General features: G+C 47.4%; 1 protein-coding gene across 2 annotated transcripts in view; it reads right to left on the reverse strand.

The window, feature by feature from the left end:
- Positions 1 to 9,675: 9,675 nt before the first annotated feature.
- LOC137528774 (complement factor B-like) overlaps positions 9,676 to 17,925 on the reverse strand; it is a 161,088-nt gene continuing 152,838 nt past the window's right edge. For both annotated transcript variants that reach the window (XM_068250341.1, XM_068250340.1), the window contains exons 17-18: positions 17,029 to 17,078; positions 9,676 to 9,922 (exon numbers count right to left, since the gene is read on the reverse strand). In XM_068250341.1, the coding sequence (XP_068106442.1) occupies positions 9,770 to 9,922; positions 17,029 to 17,078 (203 nt within the window). In that variant the 3' untranslated portion in view covers positions 9,676 to 9,769. The remainder of the gene's footprint in view (positions 9,923 to 17,028; positions 17,079 to 17,925) is intronic.

The following is a 17,925-nucleotide window of genomic DNA, read 5'->3' on the forward strand; positions in this document are numbered from 1 at the left end:
CCAACCTGGTGAGTCGCAGTGAAGGCACCATCAGCGACTTGATCCCCTACGCTTACTTCCTGGAGCGTGCCGTGCGTAGAGTGGTGGATCAAGCTGTGGAGGAGCGTGAAGAGGAACAGTTATGGCAGGAAGAGTCGTGTGGGAAATTTTCATCAGAACCAGATGTTTCCTCAACACCTGCGGCAGCACAGAGGGGGAGGAGGAGGAAGAGTCGTGTGGGGAAGAGGAGTCAGACTCGGATGATGAGGAAGGTGTTTCTTTGGAGGAGGAGGAGGAGAAGGCGGCGGCAGAAGAACAACCGCAGCAGGTGTCGCAGGGGGCTGGTGCTGCTCGAAGTTCCTGTGGTATTGTTTGTGGCTGGGGGGAGGAGGAGGACTTACCTGATGTCACTGAGGAAGAGCAAGAGGAAATGGATAGTACATCTGGATCCAACTTTGTGCAGATGGTGTCTTTCATGCTGTCCAGCCTGTTGAGGGACCCCCGTATAAAAAAAACTCAAGGGGAATGAGCTGTACTGGGTGGCCACGCTACTAGACCCTCGGGATAGGCACAAAGTGGCGGACATGTTACCAACTCCCCTGAAGGCAGAAAGGATGCAGCACATGCAGAACAAGCTGGCAACTATGCTTTACAATGTGTTTAAGCGTGATGTCACAGCACAACGCAATAAAGGTACCACTGCCAGTAATTCACCTCCCATGTCCACGCAGGCAAGGACAGGATGCTCCAGCGATCTCATGGTGATGTCGGACATGCGGACCTTCTTTAGTCCAATGTCTCGCCTTAGCGCTTCCGGATCCACCCTCCACCAACGCCTGGACCGGCAGGTAGCCGACTACCTGGCCGTAAGTGTGGCTGTAGACACTGTGAGCAGCGATGAACCCTTGGACTACTGGGTGCGCAGACTTGACCTGTGGCCAGAGCTGTCCCAATTTGCCATCCAACTTCTGTCTTGCCCTGCCGCAAGCGTCCTGTTAGAAAGGACCTTCAGCGCAGCTGGAGGCATTGTCACTGAGAAGAGAAGTCACAAAAGTGTTCAGTACCTCAACTTTAACAAAATTAATGAGGCATGGATCCCGGAGGGCTACTGCCCGCCCGAAGACTAAGTCAGTCCCCACACACAGCATCTCTGCCTGCCCCAAGACTAAGTCGCTCCCCACACAGCACCTCTGCCCGCAGGATGCTTGACTGTCTTCTCCGCCACCACCAACAGGGTCCAGGACTTCAGGTGGATTCATGAATTTCGCTATAATAATTTTTCTGGTGCGTGTACATGCCTGCCTAATTTTTCTGGCTGCACTGCGGGCGGCTGCAACAACAAAACAAAAGGCATGTACATGTGCCCATTCCCCTTCGTGATCATTACCATGCCACGGTGAAGGGGCTTGCGTATCACAATGAAGCAATGACCGCTGGCTATATGAGTGACTCGGGGGTTGGCACACCAAAGATAATAAGGTGGTCAGACCAAATTTGATCAGCTGGACAGACACTGTTGTTCTATAATTGAGCTACCACAGTCCGGCGACCATATAGGCTTGAAAACCGCTATGGCCTGCACTGTGGCCATGGTGTGCACCAGTCCAGCACGGCCGTCACAACGCAAACAGCTGTTTGCGGTGCGTTACACAGTGAGTTTGGTGTGTCAGTGTGAAGCAGTACTCTAATTACACTCCCTGATTGATGTATACACATGCAAGATGTTTTAAAGCACTTTAGGCCTGCAATTTAGAATTCAATGTGATTTCTGCCCTTAAAACGCTGCTTTGTGTCCAATCCAGATTTTTCCGCGGGACTTTTGGTGTGTATCCCATCCGCCATGCCCCCCTCCAGGTGTTAGGCCCCTTGAAACATCTTTTCCATGACTTTAGTGGCTAGCATAATTTTTTCTAGTTTTCAAAGTTCGCCTCCCCATTGAAGTCTATTGCGGTTCGCGAAAGTTCGCGCAAACCAAACTTTCGTGGTAGGTTCGCGAACCTAAAATCGGAGGTTCGGGCCATCTCTACATAGCCATGTCATCCTTAGAGAATGCCTCAACCAACAGGTAACATATCCATCTACCTTGGGTTAATGATCACTGTGGACACTCTGAGGAGAAAGAAACCTCAGGACTTCTGGGTAGGCATGCACAATTTGCAATGGAACTTTTGGCTTGCCCCACATCGCGTGTCCTATTCAAACAGACCTTAGTGCAGCTGGAGGAATTGTGACAGACAAGCAAGGCTGCCTAGCACACAGCAGTGTCGATAACTTACCAATTATAAAAAAAATTAACGACAGTTCCAGCACAGATGTGTAATACGATAGTTACACATTATTACCCTGGCACATACCACCTACTTCTGGCATCTGTCTCATATAGAGGCTGAAATTCAAATATTTATTTGGCAGGTAATTGCCCATTTTTTATGGCCCCCAGTGTGGCTGCAAGAAAAATGTTTTAGGCTGGCAATTAACCAATATTTCAGGCCTCAAATACTGTGGCTGCAATGTAAAATGTTTAGGCAGATCAGATACATAGTTATTTGGGTTGAAAAAAAGACATACGTCCATCAAGTTCAACCAGAAATTAAAGTACAACACCAGCCTGCTCCCTCACATATCCCTGTTGATCCAGAGGAAGGCGAAAAATACTTACAAGGGATGGTCTAATTAAAAATTCCTTCCCGACTCCAGATGGCAATCAGATACAATTCCTGGATCAATACAACTAGGTATTACCAAGTAATTATAGCCATGGATGTCTTTCAACGCAAAGAAACCATCTAAGCCCCCTTCAAATGCAGATATATAATTTGCCATAGCTACTTCTAGTGATGGGCGAACACCTGGATGTTCGGGTTCGGGAAAGTTCGCCGAACATGGCCGAGATGTTCGGCATGTTCGGGCCGAACCCCGAACTTTCCGAACATCCAGCTTTTGGGGGCCATATGGGGTCGCAGGCATAAGGGGGGAGCATGCCCCGATCGCGGGGGGGGTCGGAAATTCCCCCCACCCCCTCCGCTAGCGCTCCCCCCTCTGCCCGCTTCCCCATACAAAAGTTTAAGCAAAGTACCTGTATAGTGGATGGCCTGGCAGTGGGCGGCACTGTGGAGTGAGGAGGAGGAGTCCGGAGAGTGACGAGTTGAGGGAGGCCGGGCAGCGGGCGGTTCAGCGGAAGTACCCTTGTGGTACTTCCGCCCTTTCTCTGACCTCACGCCCGCTGCCCGGCCTCCCTCAACGCGTCACTCTCCGGACTCCTCCTCCTCACTCCACAGTGCCGCCCACTGCCAGGCCATCCACTACAGGTACTTTGCTTAAACTTTTGTATGGGGAAGCAGGCAGAGGGGGGAGCGCTAGTGGAGGGGGTGGGGGGAATTTCCGACCCCCCCCCGCGATCGGGGCATGCTCCCCCCTTATGCCTGCGACCCCATAGGGGGGCAGTATTCCGCCGAACAGGGCCCTGTTCGGCCGAACAGGGGCCCTGTTCGGCCCTGTTCGGCGGCCATTAGAAGTTCGGGGCGAACCCGAACTTAAAAGGCCGAACACCATCAGGTGTTCGGCCGAACGCGAACATCACCCGAACAGGGTGATGTTCTGCAGAACCCCGAACAGTGGCGAACACTGTTCGCCCAACACTAGCTACTTCCTAAGGAGCTTTTTTTTTTTTTTTTTTTTTGTCTTTTTTTCTTTTCCATCCAATTGATTTTGATTACATTTTCTGATCGACTTCCGATTTGATTCTGTTATCTTATCTATTTCCAGTCACCTCTATGAGATATCGGTCAGAAAAATGTTTGAAAATAAGATTGGACATGTTGGAAATGATCTATCGAACCATCTATCTAACACAAAATTGTATGGTGTGCACCTAGCATTAGTGGTGGGGCACCATACTTCACTTCCATACAGTAGGACTGGGGTGAGGACACTGTCAAATACATGCAGCCAGTCCTTTACCGGTGGTTTGAGGAGGTACAGTTCTTTCCTGATGGCTTAGAACCTCCGGCATGCTTTGGCTTTTAGGGCCTCTATGGCTTCCAGATTGGTTGATTTCCAGACCAAGGTAGGTATATTTATCAGTTCTGCTGATTTCACAGTCATGGGGTTTGATTCACAAAGCAGTGCTAACTGTTAGCACGCTTGTGAAAAGCCCCCCTTCAGGCCTAAACTCAGTTTAGATGTGATAAAATCAACTCGCGCTCAAAGTCCCGTGCGCAAAACTTAGCGCGCGCACACACCACGGTACGCGCAAAACCTCGCACCGTGATGCGACTTTAACGTTGCATCCGATGCACCTATAAAGTCACATGGGATGATGGGCGGGGTCACGTCCCGTCCTGTGTGAGCGTCTCATGTCCGGCTGGCTATGTGTTGTGGTTCCTGAGCTGCTGAACCGCTGCTCCCCGCTGTTTTACTAGCGTGGTTGAGTGAGGCGGTGGAAGACAGAGCCAAGCATCCGTGCTGCTGATTTGAACGGGGAGAAGCTGCCTCCACGCTGTCCTCTGACTGGTGAGATCTGCTGGTCAGGAAAACGTTGCTGGTGTTGCTGCATGCCCTTGATGTCAGCAAAAGAAGCTACTGAGTGCACGGGGCATTCAACATTTGTCAGCTGGTGTCACCTTGGTCTATGAAAGATCTTTTATTACTCTCCTCCCCTCCCCACTCTGAAGAAAATCCGGAGTATGTGGTACCGGTACCAGTGTGGGTGAGGTATGGGTGGTGTGTGATTGGCCATGTGTGAGGAGCGCTCCACAGGGGTTTTTAAGTATTTTTAGGGAATTGGATCCATTTTTCAGCTTTTTGATAATTGAATAAAGGTTTACATTGATTGGTTAAATCCCTGAGCAGCTGCCTTGATTTTGAAAATTTGTTTGTCTTGATCTGCAAAAGTGGCTGCTCCTACATTGTAGTTGGTGGAACCTATATGCAGTAGGTGAGATAGACAGTTAGTTTTGTTTGGTTCTAAACTCAGTTTAGACGTGATAAAATCAACTCGCGCGCAAAGTCCCGTGCGCAAAACTTAGCGCGCGCACACCACGGTGCGCGCAAAACCTCGCACCGTGATGCGACTTTAACGTTGCATCCGATGCACCTATAAAGTCGCATGGGATGTGACTTTAATGTCGCACCCCATGCGACCTTCTAGACGTTAAAGTCGCATCGCGGTGCGACTTTTCGCGCGCACCGCACTGTGTGTGCGCTAAGTTTTGCGTGCGGGACTTTGCGTATGATCTAATTGTCAAAACGGTGCTAACCTACTTAGCACCCTGCTTATCACGCCCAAAGGTGCTAAGTAGGTTAGCATGGCTTTGTAAATCAAGCCCACTGAGTGTAAAAGATGGGCTCTGGGTTGACCTTGGGTTTTTCCTCTGGAACATCATGGTTTCAGTTTTCTTTAGATGAATGGGGAGTGCCCATGTTGTGCTAAATTTCTCTAGGATTTTCAGTCTTGTAGACTCGCCCTCTGTTGGCGATAGCAATAAGATGTCATCTGCATACAGCAAGTACTTCACTGTTGTGTCATGTAGGGCGAGTCCTGGTGCTGGTGAGGCCTCTAGGACAGTGGCCCTGTCTTACACCCTGGCCCTTAGCTAACATCCTGTAACCCCATTTAAATGTTCTGTTTCACTTTAGGCATCTTAATGACATGTATTTATACTTGAAAAGAAATCTATGTATCCTCTTGATGTCACATGTATATAGCTGTCTATTCCATTAGTTTGTAAGCAAACAGGATTGAAGCCTGACGGTGGCTATACAGCCGAAAGCTTGCCTACTCTTATTCTTTTAAGTTAGCCAATAAATTGTATCATCCTGATTCAAGACTTCTTACATTATACTATATGTACCAACAGTGCCTCATTATATAGATTGATAAGTTGCAAATATGTATATAAAGGAAAAGTTTTGATACATTAAAAGAATTAAAGTGAGTTCAAACAAGGAAAGAGTGTATTTTGATTTTGAATTTCTTACAATGGGCATGATTCTCAAAGCTTTTTCACTTGTTTTCCTCTGTTTTCCCCTTATCGAGGTTACATTTTCAAGCTCCCAAAGAGCAAAAACCATAATATAATTAAGGTAAGTAAAGTAATATTGAAATTAATTTAATCAGGAATAACTTACTTTGAGTGATTATTCTTCTTGTAAGTGTGCTGAAAGGTTATTCATATCAATTAGGTAATATGTAATTTATGAAAAGTTTTGTAAATAGAGCCCATTAGGTATGAATGGAGATGTAAAAAGGTTGAGATTTTGCACCTTACCTGAGTGATGGGACTATAACATCTAATTCAGAGATATGGAATGTATCCACTAACTGTTGATAAAGTTGCATTATACCGACGGGATTGAAAATACACACAGATGGGAACAGTGAGTGAGGGAAAGAAATCACCTTCAGGGCCCTTTTCCACTTGCAGTCGCTAGCGTTCACGCTGAACGCTAGCGATTGCTAAATCGCAATTACCGGCGATTCCCCGACGTTCGCGGCCGCGATTTTGCTATGCTGTGCACTGCATAGCAAAATCGCGGCAAATGTCGCTCCGCCGCGCGTTCGCGTTCCCGTCAAAAACGAATCGCGGTAGTGGAAATGACCTACCGCGATTCCTATGTTAAAAAGCAAACCGTAGCGATTGTAAAATCGCTAGCGGTTTGCGACTTTGCGATTCAGCCAGCGCAAACGCGCTGGTGGAAAAGGGCCCTTAGAGATGATTAAAGAGTAACTGTCAGGCTGCAGAAGCTAATTTAAACCTCTATTCTCCTGTGTTAAACAGTTTAGAAGGAAGCCATAAAGCTATTAGTGAAGATAAAAATTTCAGTTACCTTTGATGTGTGCTTATCAGCAAGTCTGTTATAGAACCATAAGGACGCAAGCCGCAGACTAAACTGCAAAGCATTCTGGGGCCCTCCCCTCGGCTGCTAATGAGACGTTACAGGAGCTTCTAACGAGTCCAGCCCGTAGCACTGATAAATATCCGGGCAGAGTACACTGCAGGAGTCAGCTATTGTTCCTAGCCACATGGCTCATTAATATTCACTGAACACTGTGCTGTTCAAGTAGGAGCTTATCTGTGATCAGGAAGCAGGCAGGACATGACGACACATTTGACAGAAAAACATGGAGCCTGCCATGAGCTGTCAGGAGCATCTATCTCTGCATATACTATATACAAATTCTGTGAAATCCAAACGTGGACAGTGAAATGCATATGTAATGTAAGTACAGCCAATCTTTAGCTACTGATATATGTGTTTATTTTCTCTGAGACCTTATACCTAACAGCTCCTCTTTAATTCACCTACTCCTTATTTCACTGGATTATCATAATCATACTACTAAGGGATGCAACCATAATCACATGATCCTGACCAGCCAATCAGAGCAGTATATATTGAACACTTGACCATGTGTCCCTTCATGAATTCCTCCTGCAGGATATATTATCCCAAGAAAACTACTAATCTCTAATCAGGGAAAATGTCTTAGAATCTTGTTAGTGCGAGACTCTTGTGCTGTGTGTACTATAGTATTTACTGCAGTGTTTTACACAGAGCTTTCAGCCCATCACCCACCTTCTACATACACGCACCACATGAATTGTTTGATTCATGTTAATCTTTATTTAAAGCTCAGTTCATTTGAAACCGTGGAAATTATGTCAAAGTACGTCACATTTGCTTAAACTTTTCAAGGATGAATCGTGCTAAATCAGGTATTTCAGTTACAGACATGTGCTGATGGACTCTGTCACCCACTGACTTATTATATACATCAACCCAAAACACACACAATCTTTTCCCTGCCTTTTCTGGTGCTTCTTGATCATTTAAAGAAAGTCAGCTGGTTAGCCAAGAAGGTGTTTTTAGGTCTCCTGATTCTTTTGGTCAGACCACTGCCCTTTTGTTCCTGTGAGAACTTAAAGGGGGTTATCCCAAAAATATTTTCAAACTCCCCTTTTTTTTAACCTGCTCTGTGTGCATTTGCTGAACTGCGGGAATTGTGCAGTGCCAACGGGATTGCAGGAATTTAATTGAATCCTTCTCCTTTTAGAGCATGCATGTCAAATTCTGTCCCGCAGGCCAAATCTGGCCCTCAGAGCCATTAAATTTGTCCCCCAAGTGGTTACCCCACTTTAAATTATGTTTGGACCACTCTGGACCACTAGGGAAGCTATACTGGAGGTGAAGCCCTAGAACTCCAGGGAAGCCATATGGGGGAGGGGGGCGGGGGGGCATTAGACAGAAGGGAGCTCTATAGGGGAGGGTGTGAGCCCCTAGACACCAGGGAACTGTATTGAGCAGGGGTGTCAAGCTCAAATACAAAGTGGGCCAAAACTGCACACTGAGATCAAGTCACGGGCTAACCTCAATGTCCAGTGGTCACCTTCCTCCCTTATAAAGTTCCCTGGAGTCTACTGCCCTCCCTCCTCTATACAGCTCCCTGGTGTCTATGGGCTCCCAGCCTCCCCTATACCATTCCCTAGTGTTTAGTGCTTTCCCCCTTCTTCCCTCATATGGCTTCCCTGGATTTCTAGGGCTTCACATCCAGTATAGCTTCCCTGGTGGCCTAGAGTGGGCCAAACATAATGCAAAGTGGGGAAACCACTTGGGGGCAAAATATAATGGCTCTTAAAGAGTAACTGTTAGGCATAAAATACACAATAAGTTCTCTACTGCATGCTAATAGAGCAGTAGAAAGGATGCTAACCAGGCAATGTAAAAGTTTCAAATCATTCTTACTTTTGTAGATTTCTCTCCTCATACCCCAGGCTCTAAAAGTGTACGCAAGCCGCAGAGAGAAGTGACAGGCATGCTGAATCAGCCTGATTGGCTGATGCCTCTGTCACTCATCTCTCTGCACTGCGATTGGCCGCCTGGTCTCCCCTTGTCTGCCTGGTCGCCGCTGCTGTTAGAGAGCACGGAGGGGGGCCAGAGGCTATCTCCTGTCACTGTCCTCTGCCCCCCTCCTCCAGTGGCATGTCCGCGCCTCCCCCCCCCCCCCCCCGCCGTTCTGCCGCCCGCCGCCGCCGCATTCTCCTTTTTCCCCGCACTGAGCTTTGGGGAAGGATAAAGGTGGTGGCCGTGGTGCACACACACAGACTCCCGGAATAATGGTTCCAGGCGCTGCAGTATCCTACACTCTGCACTAGTGCAGAGAATAGATGGGAACGACAGCGCTTGGATCCATTATTAGGTGAGTCTGTGGCTGCTGCATTTATTCCTCCCCGCTGTGCTCAGAGTCAGTGCGGGGAGGAGGGGGATGCGGGTGGGGGGGGAAGAAGATCTAGCCGGACACAAGATGGCCCCTGCCAGCAACAGGAGCCTTCTAATATATAAACATGAAAATAACAGAAATCAAAACGTGGACACTACCATACATCTGTCATGTAAGTAGAGCATGTATTTATCTACTTACATATGTGTTTTTTTGAGGGGGCATTTTAGAGCTAACAGTTGCTCTTTAAGGTCAGGAGTTTGACATGCATGGTATAGAGGATGGGGGCCATTAGACACCAGGGAACTTTATATGGGAGGGCTGTGGCCACTAGACATTGAGGTTGGCCCCTGACTCGGTCCCAGTGTTCGATTTCAGCCTACCTTGTTTTTGAGTTTGATAACTCTGCAACATATATTGCAAGTATAAAGAGACAGATGAATATGGTGGCAGCTATTTACAATTGAAATATCCGATTTGTGATAAATGACATTTTAATATGAGTCACAGCAACTAACAAGGAACGTTATGTCTCCGATCATGTTAGCCAATTTTCCACGTGTGGAACATTTACTCGACGAGACTTAATTCATTTTTCGTAACTTCTCCAATCCAGTTCATGGAGTGCAATACATCTGCATGGAAGTCTCGAGATCCTTCCGGGACTCTCTGCCTTTTGTTGCCCTTACAGCTGTTTTTTGTTCCCCAGCTTATTACTCCCACCTACAGAGGAGGAAAAACAAGGAGACATTAGCACCACATATCGCCGGTGACCAACCTGGAGGATTGTTCTCCCAACTCACCTGGATCCTCCACCCCAAACCCCCGCCTACTACCAGACCATGGGCTCAATTCATTAAGACTATTAACGCATGGCAAGATGACTTTAATGACCAGTGAGGTAAATACCTCAAGAAATGTCAATTCCCAAAGACTAGAGCATTTTGGCAAAACCGAGTGAGATGTTTGGTATTTCTCTTCAGCTTTGAACTCTCATTACCCAAAAATCAGCATTCGATAAAATGTTACAGACAGTGAAGCCAGCCTATAGGAGGAGCCACCCCTCATCCTGCTACTTATTTTTAAACATGTTCATAAAATTCCTTTTAAGCCACGAGAAAGCAAGAAAACACTCAAAATAATTTTGATAGTACTTTTTCGCCTACTTTTTGGTACTTTTGTAGATGAAAAGTGCTGGGAAGTTATTTTAAATCAAAGATGAAAAATGATCTCCTAGGAGAAAACTCAGGTGAAAAAGTGAATTGCATATGGCCCAGTGTCTCTTACGTTTATTGAAAGTTCATCTAAAATCAGGCTGTGAACATTTTTTTTAACCTCCTGAGCGTTCTGGACGATCTGAGCTCGTCCAGAGACGCCGGAGGGTGCCGCTCAGGCCCTGCTAGGCCGATTTTCACGAAATAAAAAGGAGCACACGCAGCCGGCACTTTGCCAGCCGCATGTGCTACCTGATCGCCGCCGCAGCACGGCGATGCGCCACGTGCAGCGGCGAAAGAGGGTCCCCCCAGCCGCTCGAGCCCAGCGCAGCCGGACCAAACAGTTCCGGCCAGCGCTAAGGGCTGGATCGGAGGCGGCTGAAGTCAGGACGTCGGCTGACATCCATGACGTCACTCCGCTCGTCGCCATGGCGACGATGAAAGCAAAACAAGAGGCGATCAGAAGTACGGATTAGGAGCGCCCTCTAGTGGGCTTTCATGCAGCCAACTTTCAGTTGGCTGCATTAAATAGTTTTTTTTTTTCTTTAAAAAAAAACGTCCGGTCGCCAGCCTGGCGATCTTAATAGAACGCCAGGCAGGTTAAAGATCATAATGCAGATTCAGAGGGGATAAAAGGAAGCATGCCGATCTAACAGGAATGCCGGGGATCTGCTAGATCCACAGATCTGCAGGGTGCTTGAAGGCAGCTGCAAGTGTTTGGCAACCGTGGTGGGTGGATAAAACCAGACCATCCACAAGGCAAACGCAGACAGCTGCCTAGGGCCTGGAGAAAGTCTAGGGGCGGATACTAGCCTCCAAGAATCTTATTAAAAAAAAGCCAGTTTACCATCAGTGGGGGGCAGAAACTATCTTGCTTAGGGCCTATGCTGACAAACGTGCCCGTCACAACATAATATAGCACAAATATGGCCCTAGAAATGCTTATACCAGGGGTGCCCACACTTTTTCAGCTCACAAGCTACTTTAAAAATTGAAGAGTCCAGGAGATCTACCAACATTTTGGATGCTTAACTTAGCATTTATAGTGCTGGTATATTACTATATAAGTCTTATATAGTCATATAACAACATTATAAATGCTAAATTTAGCATTTGAAATGTTGGTAGATCTCTTCCCCTTCCCAACGACCACAACAAAAAATACATTCAGTCAAGGACTCCCCCCACCGACCCAGCACCACAATCTATGCCCACCTTGCAAAAGAAAAGCCCCCTGCCTCTCTTCAGTGCCCTTTCTGTGTAAAAGAAAAGCCTCCGGCCTCAGTTCAGTCTCCTCATAAGATGGAAAATGAGTGAATTACTAAAGTCGTGCATACCGGGGGGGGGGGGGGGGACTGGTCATATGGCTTAGCATCAGCATTCAGCCATTCACAGAGCCTGAAGGGGGAGGAGATGCTCACCATTTGCTCATTTTCCCTTCAGCCACACCCCTCCCCTTCAGCCGCTCCTCTCCCATCTATTTTGACAGCCGAGGCTGCTAAGTAGCAAAATCTGACAGCCACGGCTACAGCAAAATTGTGGCATCCGTGACCACCCGGCAGCTAAATTTCATAGCAAGCGGCCACGATCTACTCAGAAGGCGGCCTATTGGGCACCCCGGGCTTATACAGTATAGGTAAGGTGGAATCCATGCTTTATAGTTATACCTCTGTGCTGCAGAGGCACAATCTGAGTCTGATAAACATTTGAAGTTGTGAGACTACCTGCTACTGTCTATCAGCAATCTGACTGCTGGCGACCCTGACCACTCTGGCTGCTATGAAACATCTCTAGAAAATGGCTCCACAGAGGTCACTGCTGGAGGTCAGATTCTAATGGGCTTTAAAGGACATCTGAACTGAGTGAGAGGATATGGAGGCTGCCATATTTATCTCCTTTTAGGCAATGCACATTGCCTGGCTGCCCTGCTGATCCTCTGCCTCTAATAATTTTAGCCATAAACCCTGAACAAGCATGCAGATCAGATGTTTCTGACAAGATTTGCTGCATGCTTGTTTCAGGTGTGTGATTCAGGCACTACTGACTAGAAAGATCAGCAGGACTCCCAGGCACCTGGTGTTGTTTAACCTTTTGCCTATCGGTGTGAAGTGCTAGGGGCAGGGATTTCAGTAGATCTCGCGCACCAATGCGCGCACATCCCTACTAGAATGACGGTGCTCCGCTCTGCCATCAGTCTCCTAGAGAGACGCTCAGAGACTGTTAGACGGTGAAACAGCTGTCTAATAAGACTGTACAGCGCTGCACTGGGGACAGCCATGTGACATGGCTGTCCCCTTGGTAGGCTCAGGGGTGATCCGCTGTCATAGCTGAAGCCTATGACAGCCAATCACAGTGATTGGCTGGTGGGGGAGGGGAGGGGGAAAAATACAAAAATGGCCAAATGTATTTTAAAATAAATATAATAAATATTTACAAAAAAAGAAAAAACATCCTGGCAGAGAGCTCTGTTGGTGGGTAGAAAGGGGGGGGGGGGGGGGGTGTCACTTGTGTGCTGAGTCGTGAGGCCCTGCAATTAGGCCTTACAGCTAGAGATGAGCGTAATGACGTAATTACGATTTCGCGAAATTTCGCGTAATTAGTGTAATTACGATTATGGCCGTAAGTACATAATCGTAATGAAGAAGGATCTCGCGAAATTTCGCGTAAGCGTAATTTTCGCGTAATTTTCGCATTACAATGGGTATTTGTTCATGCCGTAATTTCGCATTAAACGCTACCGTAATTTCGCGTTAAACCGTAACGCTCCGTAGAATATAAAAAAGCCGCCGACTTTAAGGGTTAATAGCAAAGCCCCCTTAAATGCTAAGAGCCTCAAATTTGGAGAAAATATTAAGGAGATCAGAAGGAATAAGAGGACATTTTTTTTTTTCAAAAAGACCTTATAGTTTTTGAGAAAATCGATGTTAAAGTTTCAAAGGAAAAATGTATACATTTAAAAACCCGCCGACTTTAACGGTTAATAGCAAAGCCTGCTTAAAGGAACACCAAATTCCTAGGGTATATTAAGGGGATCAGTGGGAGTAAGAGGAAACATTTTTTTTTCATAAAGACCTTATAGTTTTTGAGAAAATTGATTTTTAAGTTTCAAGGGCAAAAATGTCTTTTAAATGCGGAAAATGTCAGTTTTTTTTGCACAGGTAACAATAGTGTATTATTTTCATAGATTCCCCCAAGTGGGAAGAGTTTTACTTACTTCGTTCTGAGTGTGGGAAATATAAAAAAAAAACGACGTGGGGTCCCCCCTCCCAGACCTCTTTAACCCCTTGTCCCCCATGCAGGCTGGGATAGCCAGAATGCGGAGCACCGGCCGCGTGGGGCTCTGCACCCTGACTATACCAGCCCGCATGGTCCATGGATTGAGGGGTCTCGGAAGGGGAGGGGCAGCCAAGCTTTCCCCTCCCCCTCCGAGCCCTTGTCCAATCCAAGAACAAGGGGCTCTACTCCACCTCCGATGGGCGGTGGAGGCCGTGATTTCCTGGGGGGGTTCATGGTGGAATCTGGGAGTCCCCTTTAAAAAGGGGTCCCCCAGATGCCCACCCCCCCTCCCAGGAGAAATGAGTATAGAGGTACTTGTACCCCTTACCCATTTCCTTTAAGAGTTAAAAGTAAATAAACACACAAACACTTAGAAAAAGTATTTTAATTGAACAAAAAACATAACCACGAAAAAAGTCCTTTAATATTCTTAATTAACCATTAATACTTACCTGTCCCTTTAAATAAATGATCCCTCAAAATAGCCTCGGAAATGTTCTATCAGTTACAATGTAACAAAGTTATTACAATGTAACAACTTTGTTACATTGTAACTACGCCGCACCCGACGTCACTCGCCGCTCAGCCGCCGCATACCCGTCTGCGCTGCACGGACCCGACAGAGCTCTGAGCTATATAGCTCAGAGCTCTCTAAGCATCTTTGTATTTGGGCTCCAAGGAGCCCCATTGGTCCTTAGCAGACCAATGGGGTTCCTTCTGATTTGAAGGATTTGAGGCTCTTGGCATTTAAGGGGGCTTTGCTATTAACCCTTAAAGTCGGCGGCTTTTTTACATTATACGGAGCGTTACGGTTTAACGCGAAATTATGGTAGCGTTTAATGCGAAATTACGGCATGAACGAAACGCGAAATTACGCGTTGAAAATTACGCTTACGGTATTTTCAATTACGATTTTAATGGCAATTACGCTTACGAAAATTTCGGCTCAACTCTACTTACAGCTTCAGTGGCCTATTTAGTAAAAAAAAAATGGCCTGGTCACTAGGGGGGCTTAACACTGCGGTCCTTAAGTGGTTAAAAGGAAATAAATACTGCAGCCTCCATAACCCTGGAATTATTCAAAACATTCTCACTGCAGGTGTGCGCATGACTACAATCATAAGACTGCTTCTTCTCCATAGATCTGCATGCATTGAGGAAGAGTAACGCGGTGCGTCGCAGTGTGTAAGTGGACTTAAAAGTGTACCTGTAGGGGAAAAAGCGCCACTATGGGGTACGAACCTCAGGAGGGGGAATCTTTAGATCCTAAAGAGGCTTCCCACATCTTCCTCACCAGGCCCATTCCAGCCTCTGGACCCTCGGAAAAGAGCTCGTGCATGCACACTAGCACGCCATTTGTGCTCTGGCAGAAAAAGTCAACCCTAATCAGGTACATGCTCAGACACATAGCAATAGGGGTTGCAGAGGTTGAGACCGCATTGGGGCCCTTGGGCCAGAGGGGCCCTGAGGGGCCCACCTTCAACCACAGTTTTAGCTCTCTATTGGTCCTGTGTTGGTAATATTCACGTCTACAGATAAATAGTAGTGAGCATAAACACATTGGGCTCGATTCACAAAGCGGTGCTAACCCAGTTAGAGACTTTAGGTGTGATAACCATTGCATCACGCTGGTGAAAAGCCAGTTTAGGCGTGATAAGTTTAGGTGTGATAAGTTTAGGTGTGATAAGTTTAGATAAGTGTAGATAGCGTGCAAAGTGCCGCACGCAAAGCAGTGCCATTAAACTCTATGCGAAGTGCACCAGACTTTGCTAGCGCAAAACTTTTGATCTGCGGTGCTAACGCAGTTGGTGCTTAAACTTGTCATGCCTAAACTTATCACACTTAAACTTATCACACCTAAACTTATCATGCCTAAACTGAGTTTAGGCATGATAAAGGGCTTTTCACCAGGGTGCTAACTGTTAGCACCGCTTTGTGAATCAGGCCCATTGTTTCCCATCCCCTTCTTGCACCTCTGACACTGTGGTTGTCCTTAATTGGTTTTGGTGCGCTATACCAATTGGTATGTATAGAGTGCTTGGGGGGCCCCATGTAAAACTTGCATTGGGGTCCACAGCTTCTTAGCTACGTCACTGTCCATGCTACTGCGCTGCTGGCTCACCTGTGTAGCAGCATGAACCAGATCAGGCTATATCTGTTCAAACTTAAGAACGGATCCAGTATAACAACAGCCCAACACGCCTCATCTTGTTCGTTAAAGAGAACCAGAGGCAGTGTGTATAATAAATAAACATACTATCTGGTGCAGCTCATCTTCCGGATGCTGACGAGCCACTTCACCCTGCCGCTCCGTTCATCCGCTGGGTGAAGAAGGAAAAAAAATCCAAGATGGCTGCAAACTTGGAAGTACTTTTGGTGGTCACGGCACATGCCTGACTACAGTGCGCAAGAGGGCCTGAGCTTTGAGCATGCTCAGTAGCTCCTCTCGTACACTTTCATTTTTTATGCATGAACGGAGGGCAGAGATGAGGTGGTGAAGGGGTGCTCCCGACTCTTGAGAGACTCTGCAGGAGTTGCTCTCGGGAAAAGGATGCCCCTTCTGCTACTCAAATGCGTCATTCTCCATGTTGACAAATTGGGGGGGGGGGGGGGGTGATGCAGCGACCAGGGGGAACCAGAGACAGTAAAGAAAGGACACAAAGGCATGTGGTGAACATCCCTCTGGGTCCAAATCCAAGCAGACATTCCGCCTCGGGTACACTTTAACATACTAACTTAAAGGGAGGGTTCATGGTAAATTAAATATACAAATCCACTTACCTGGGGCTTTATCCAGCCCGTGGCAGGCAGGACGTGCCCTCGACGCCGCTCCGGAGGCTCCCAGTCTTCTCCAGTGGCACGCCCGACCTGGCCGGGCTGGCTTCCAGGTCGGGCTCTTGTACGCTCCAATGTGCGCCTCACTTAGTTGCGCTGATGTAATCAGACAGCCTCTAGGCTGTACTGCGCAGGCGCGGTAGTTCTGTGCCTGCGCAGTACAGCCTGGAGGACGTCCGATGACGTCAGCGTGACCAAGTGAGACGCACGTTGGAGCGCACAAGAGCCCGACCTGGAAGCCAGCCTGGCCAAGTCGGGTGAGCCACCGGAGAAGACCGGGAGCCTCCGGAGCGGCATCAAGGGCACGTCCTGCCTGCCCCGGGCTGGAGGAAGCCCCAGTTAAGTGGATTTGTATATTTATTTTTTTTAACTCCTCAGTGGATCTTCCCTTTAATATAAACCCATCCCCACGTCATCAGTAAATAGAAACACCCATGGGAGGAGGAGTCAAAAGTACTGGAAAGCTCACCAGTCACAGAGGGGAAGGAAACACACTTCTCTTACCTGGATATAGCGTCTTTTATGTCGTATGATAAGAGGGCCGCCAGCATCCCCTGTAAGACAGCAGGTAGAAAATGAACTATGAAGTACAAGATAAATAGAGCCAGTTACTGCCTTGTGTTTCCCCTGCTTGTTACTTTGGACATGGTTTATTGGTCCTGTGCAGCAGGACCGAGCCGAGGCAGAGACAAGAGAGCCTCCAGCCTCAGGGCACAGTGTAGTCTAACATTCCCGTATTGTGTTTGAAGCAAAGAGAAATAAAAATACTTGGCAGTGACTGCAAGCCAAATAACTAGAGATTAAGGTGTTGGGGGGGGGAAGGTTGGGGTTCCTGGGGCACCTCTCAGTTGAATAGCTATCAGTGTATGGCGGCTGGGGAGGGAGGGATGGAGGGCGCTCTTTGGTGTCTCAACCTTGGGTGCTCCGGCCACCATTTTCCTGTAGCCAGGAGGAGCAGGCCATGGGAAGGGGAGGGGAAGGCAAAGGAGGTGGCAGAGGCTCTTCCGCCCATCGCCATTTGCAGACTGTTGCTGCATGTGGCTGGATGTGTGAGAGGGAGCTCTCACATTGTGTATCATAATACTGATCCCAAAAGCTCTTCTAAAAGCTATTATTAGGAGAAGGAGGGGTGTTATTATTAAATGGATAGGTAGGCTGGTGGTGGTGGTGGTGGTGGAAAAAAAAACTGTTCTTTTTTTTTTTTCAATCTTTTTCCTTGCTGAGGCCCATAGATTTTCATTCTGTGTGCTGTGAAATTAAGTATGAACACAGTCCCTGCCTATTTCATTTGTTAAGCATGGACTACCTGTATTTTGCTAGTATTTGGCTCCACCCACATCATGTCATGGCCTCACCCACTTTCTGCCGCGGCTACACCCACGTCATGTCATGGCCAAACCC

The sequence above is a fragment of the Hyperolius riggenbachi genome, chromosome 8, assembly GCF_040937935.1.
Source record: "Hyperolius riggenbachi isolate aHypRig1 chromosome 8, aHypRig1.pri, whole genome shotgun sequence".
Lineage (NCBI taxonomy): Eukaryota > Metazoa > Chordata > Amphibia > Anura > Hyperoliidae > Hyperolius > Hyperolius riggenbachi.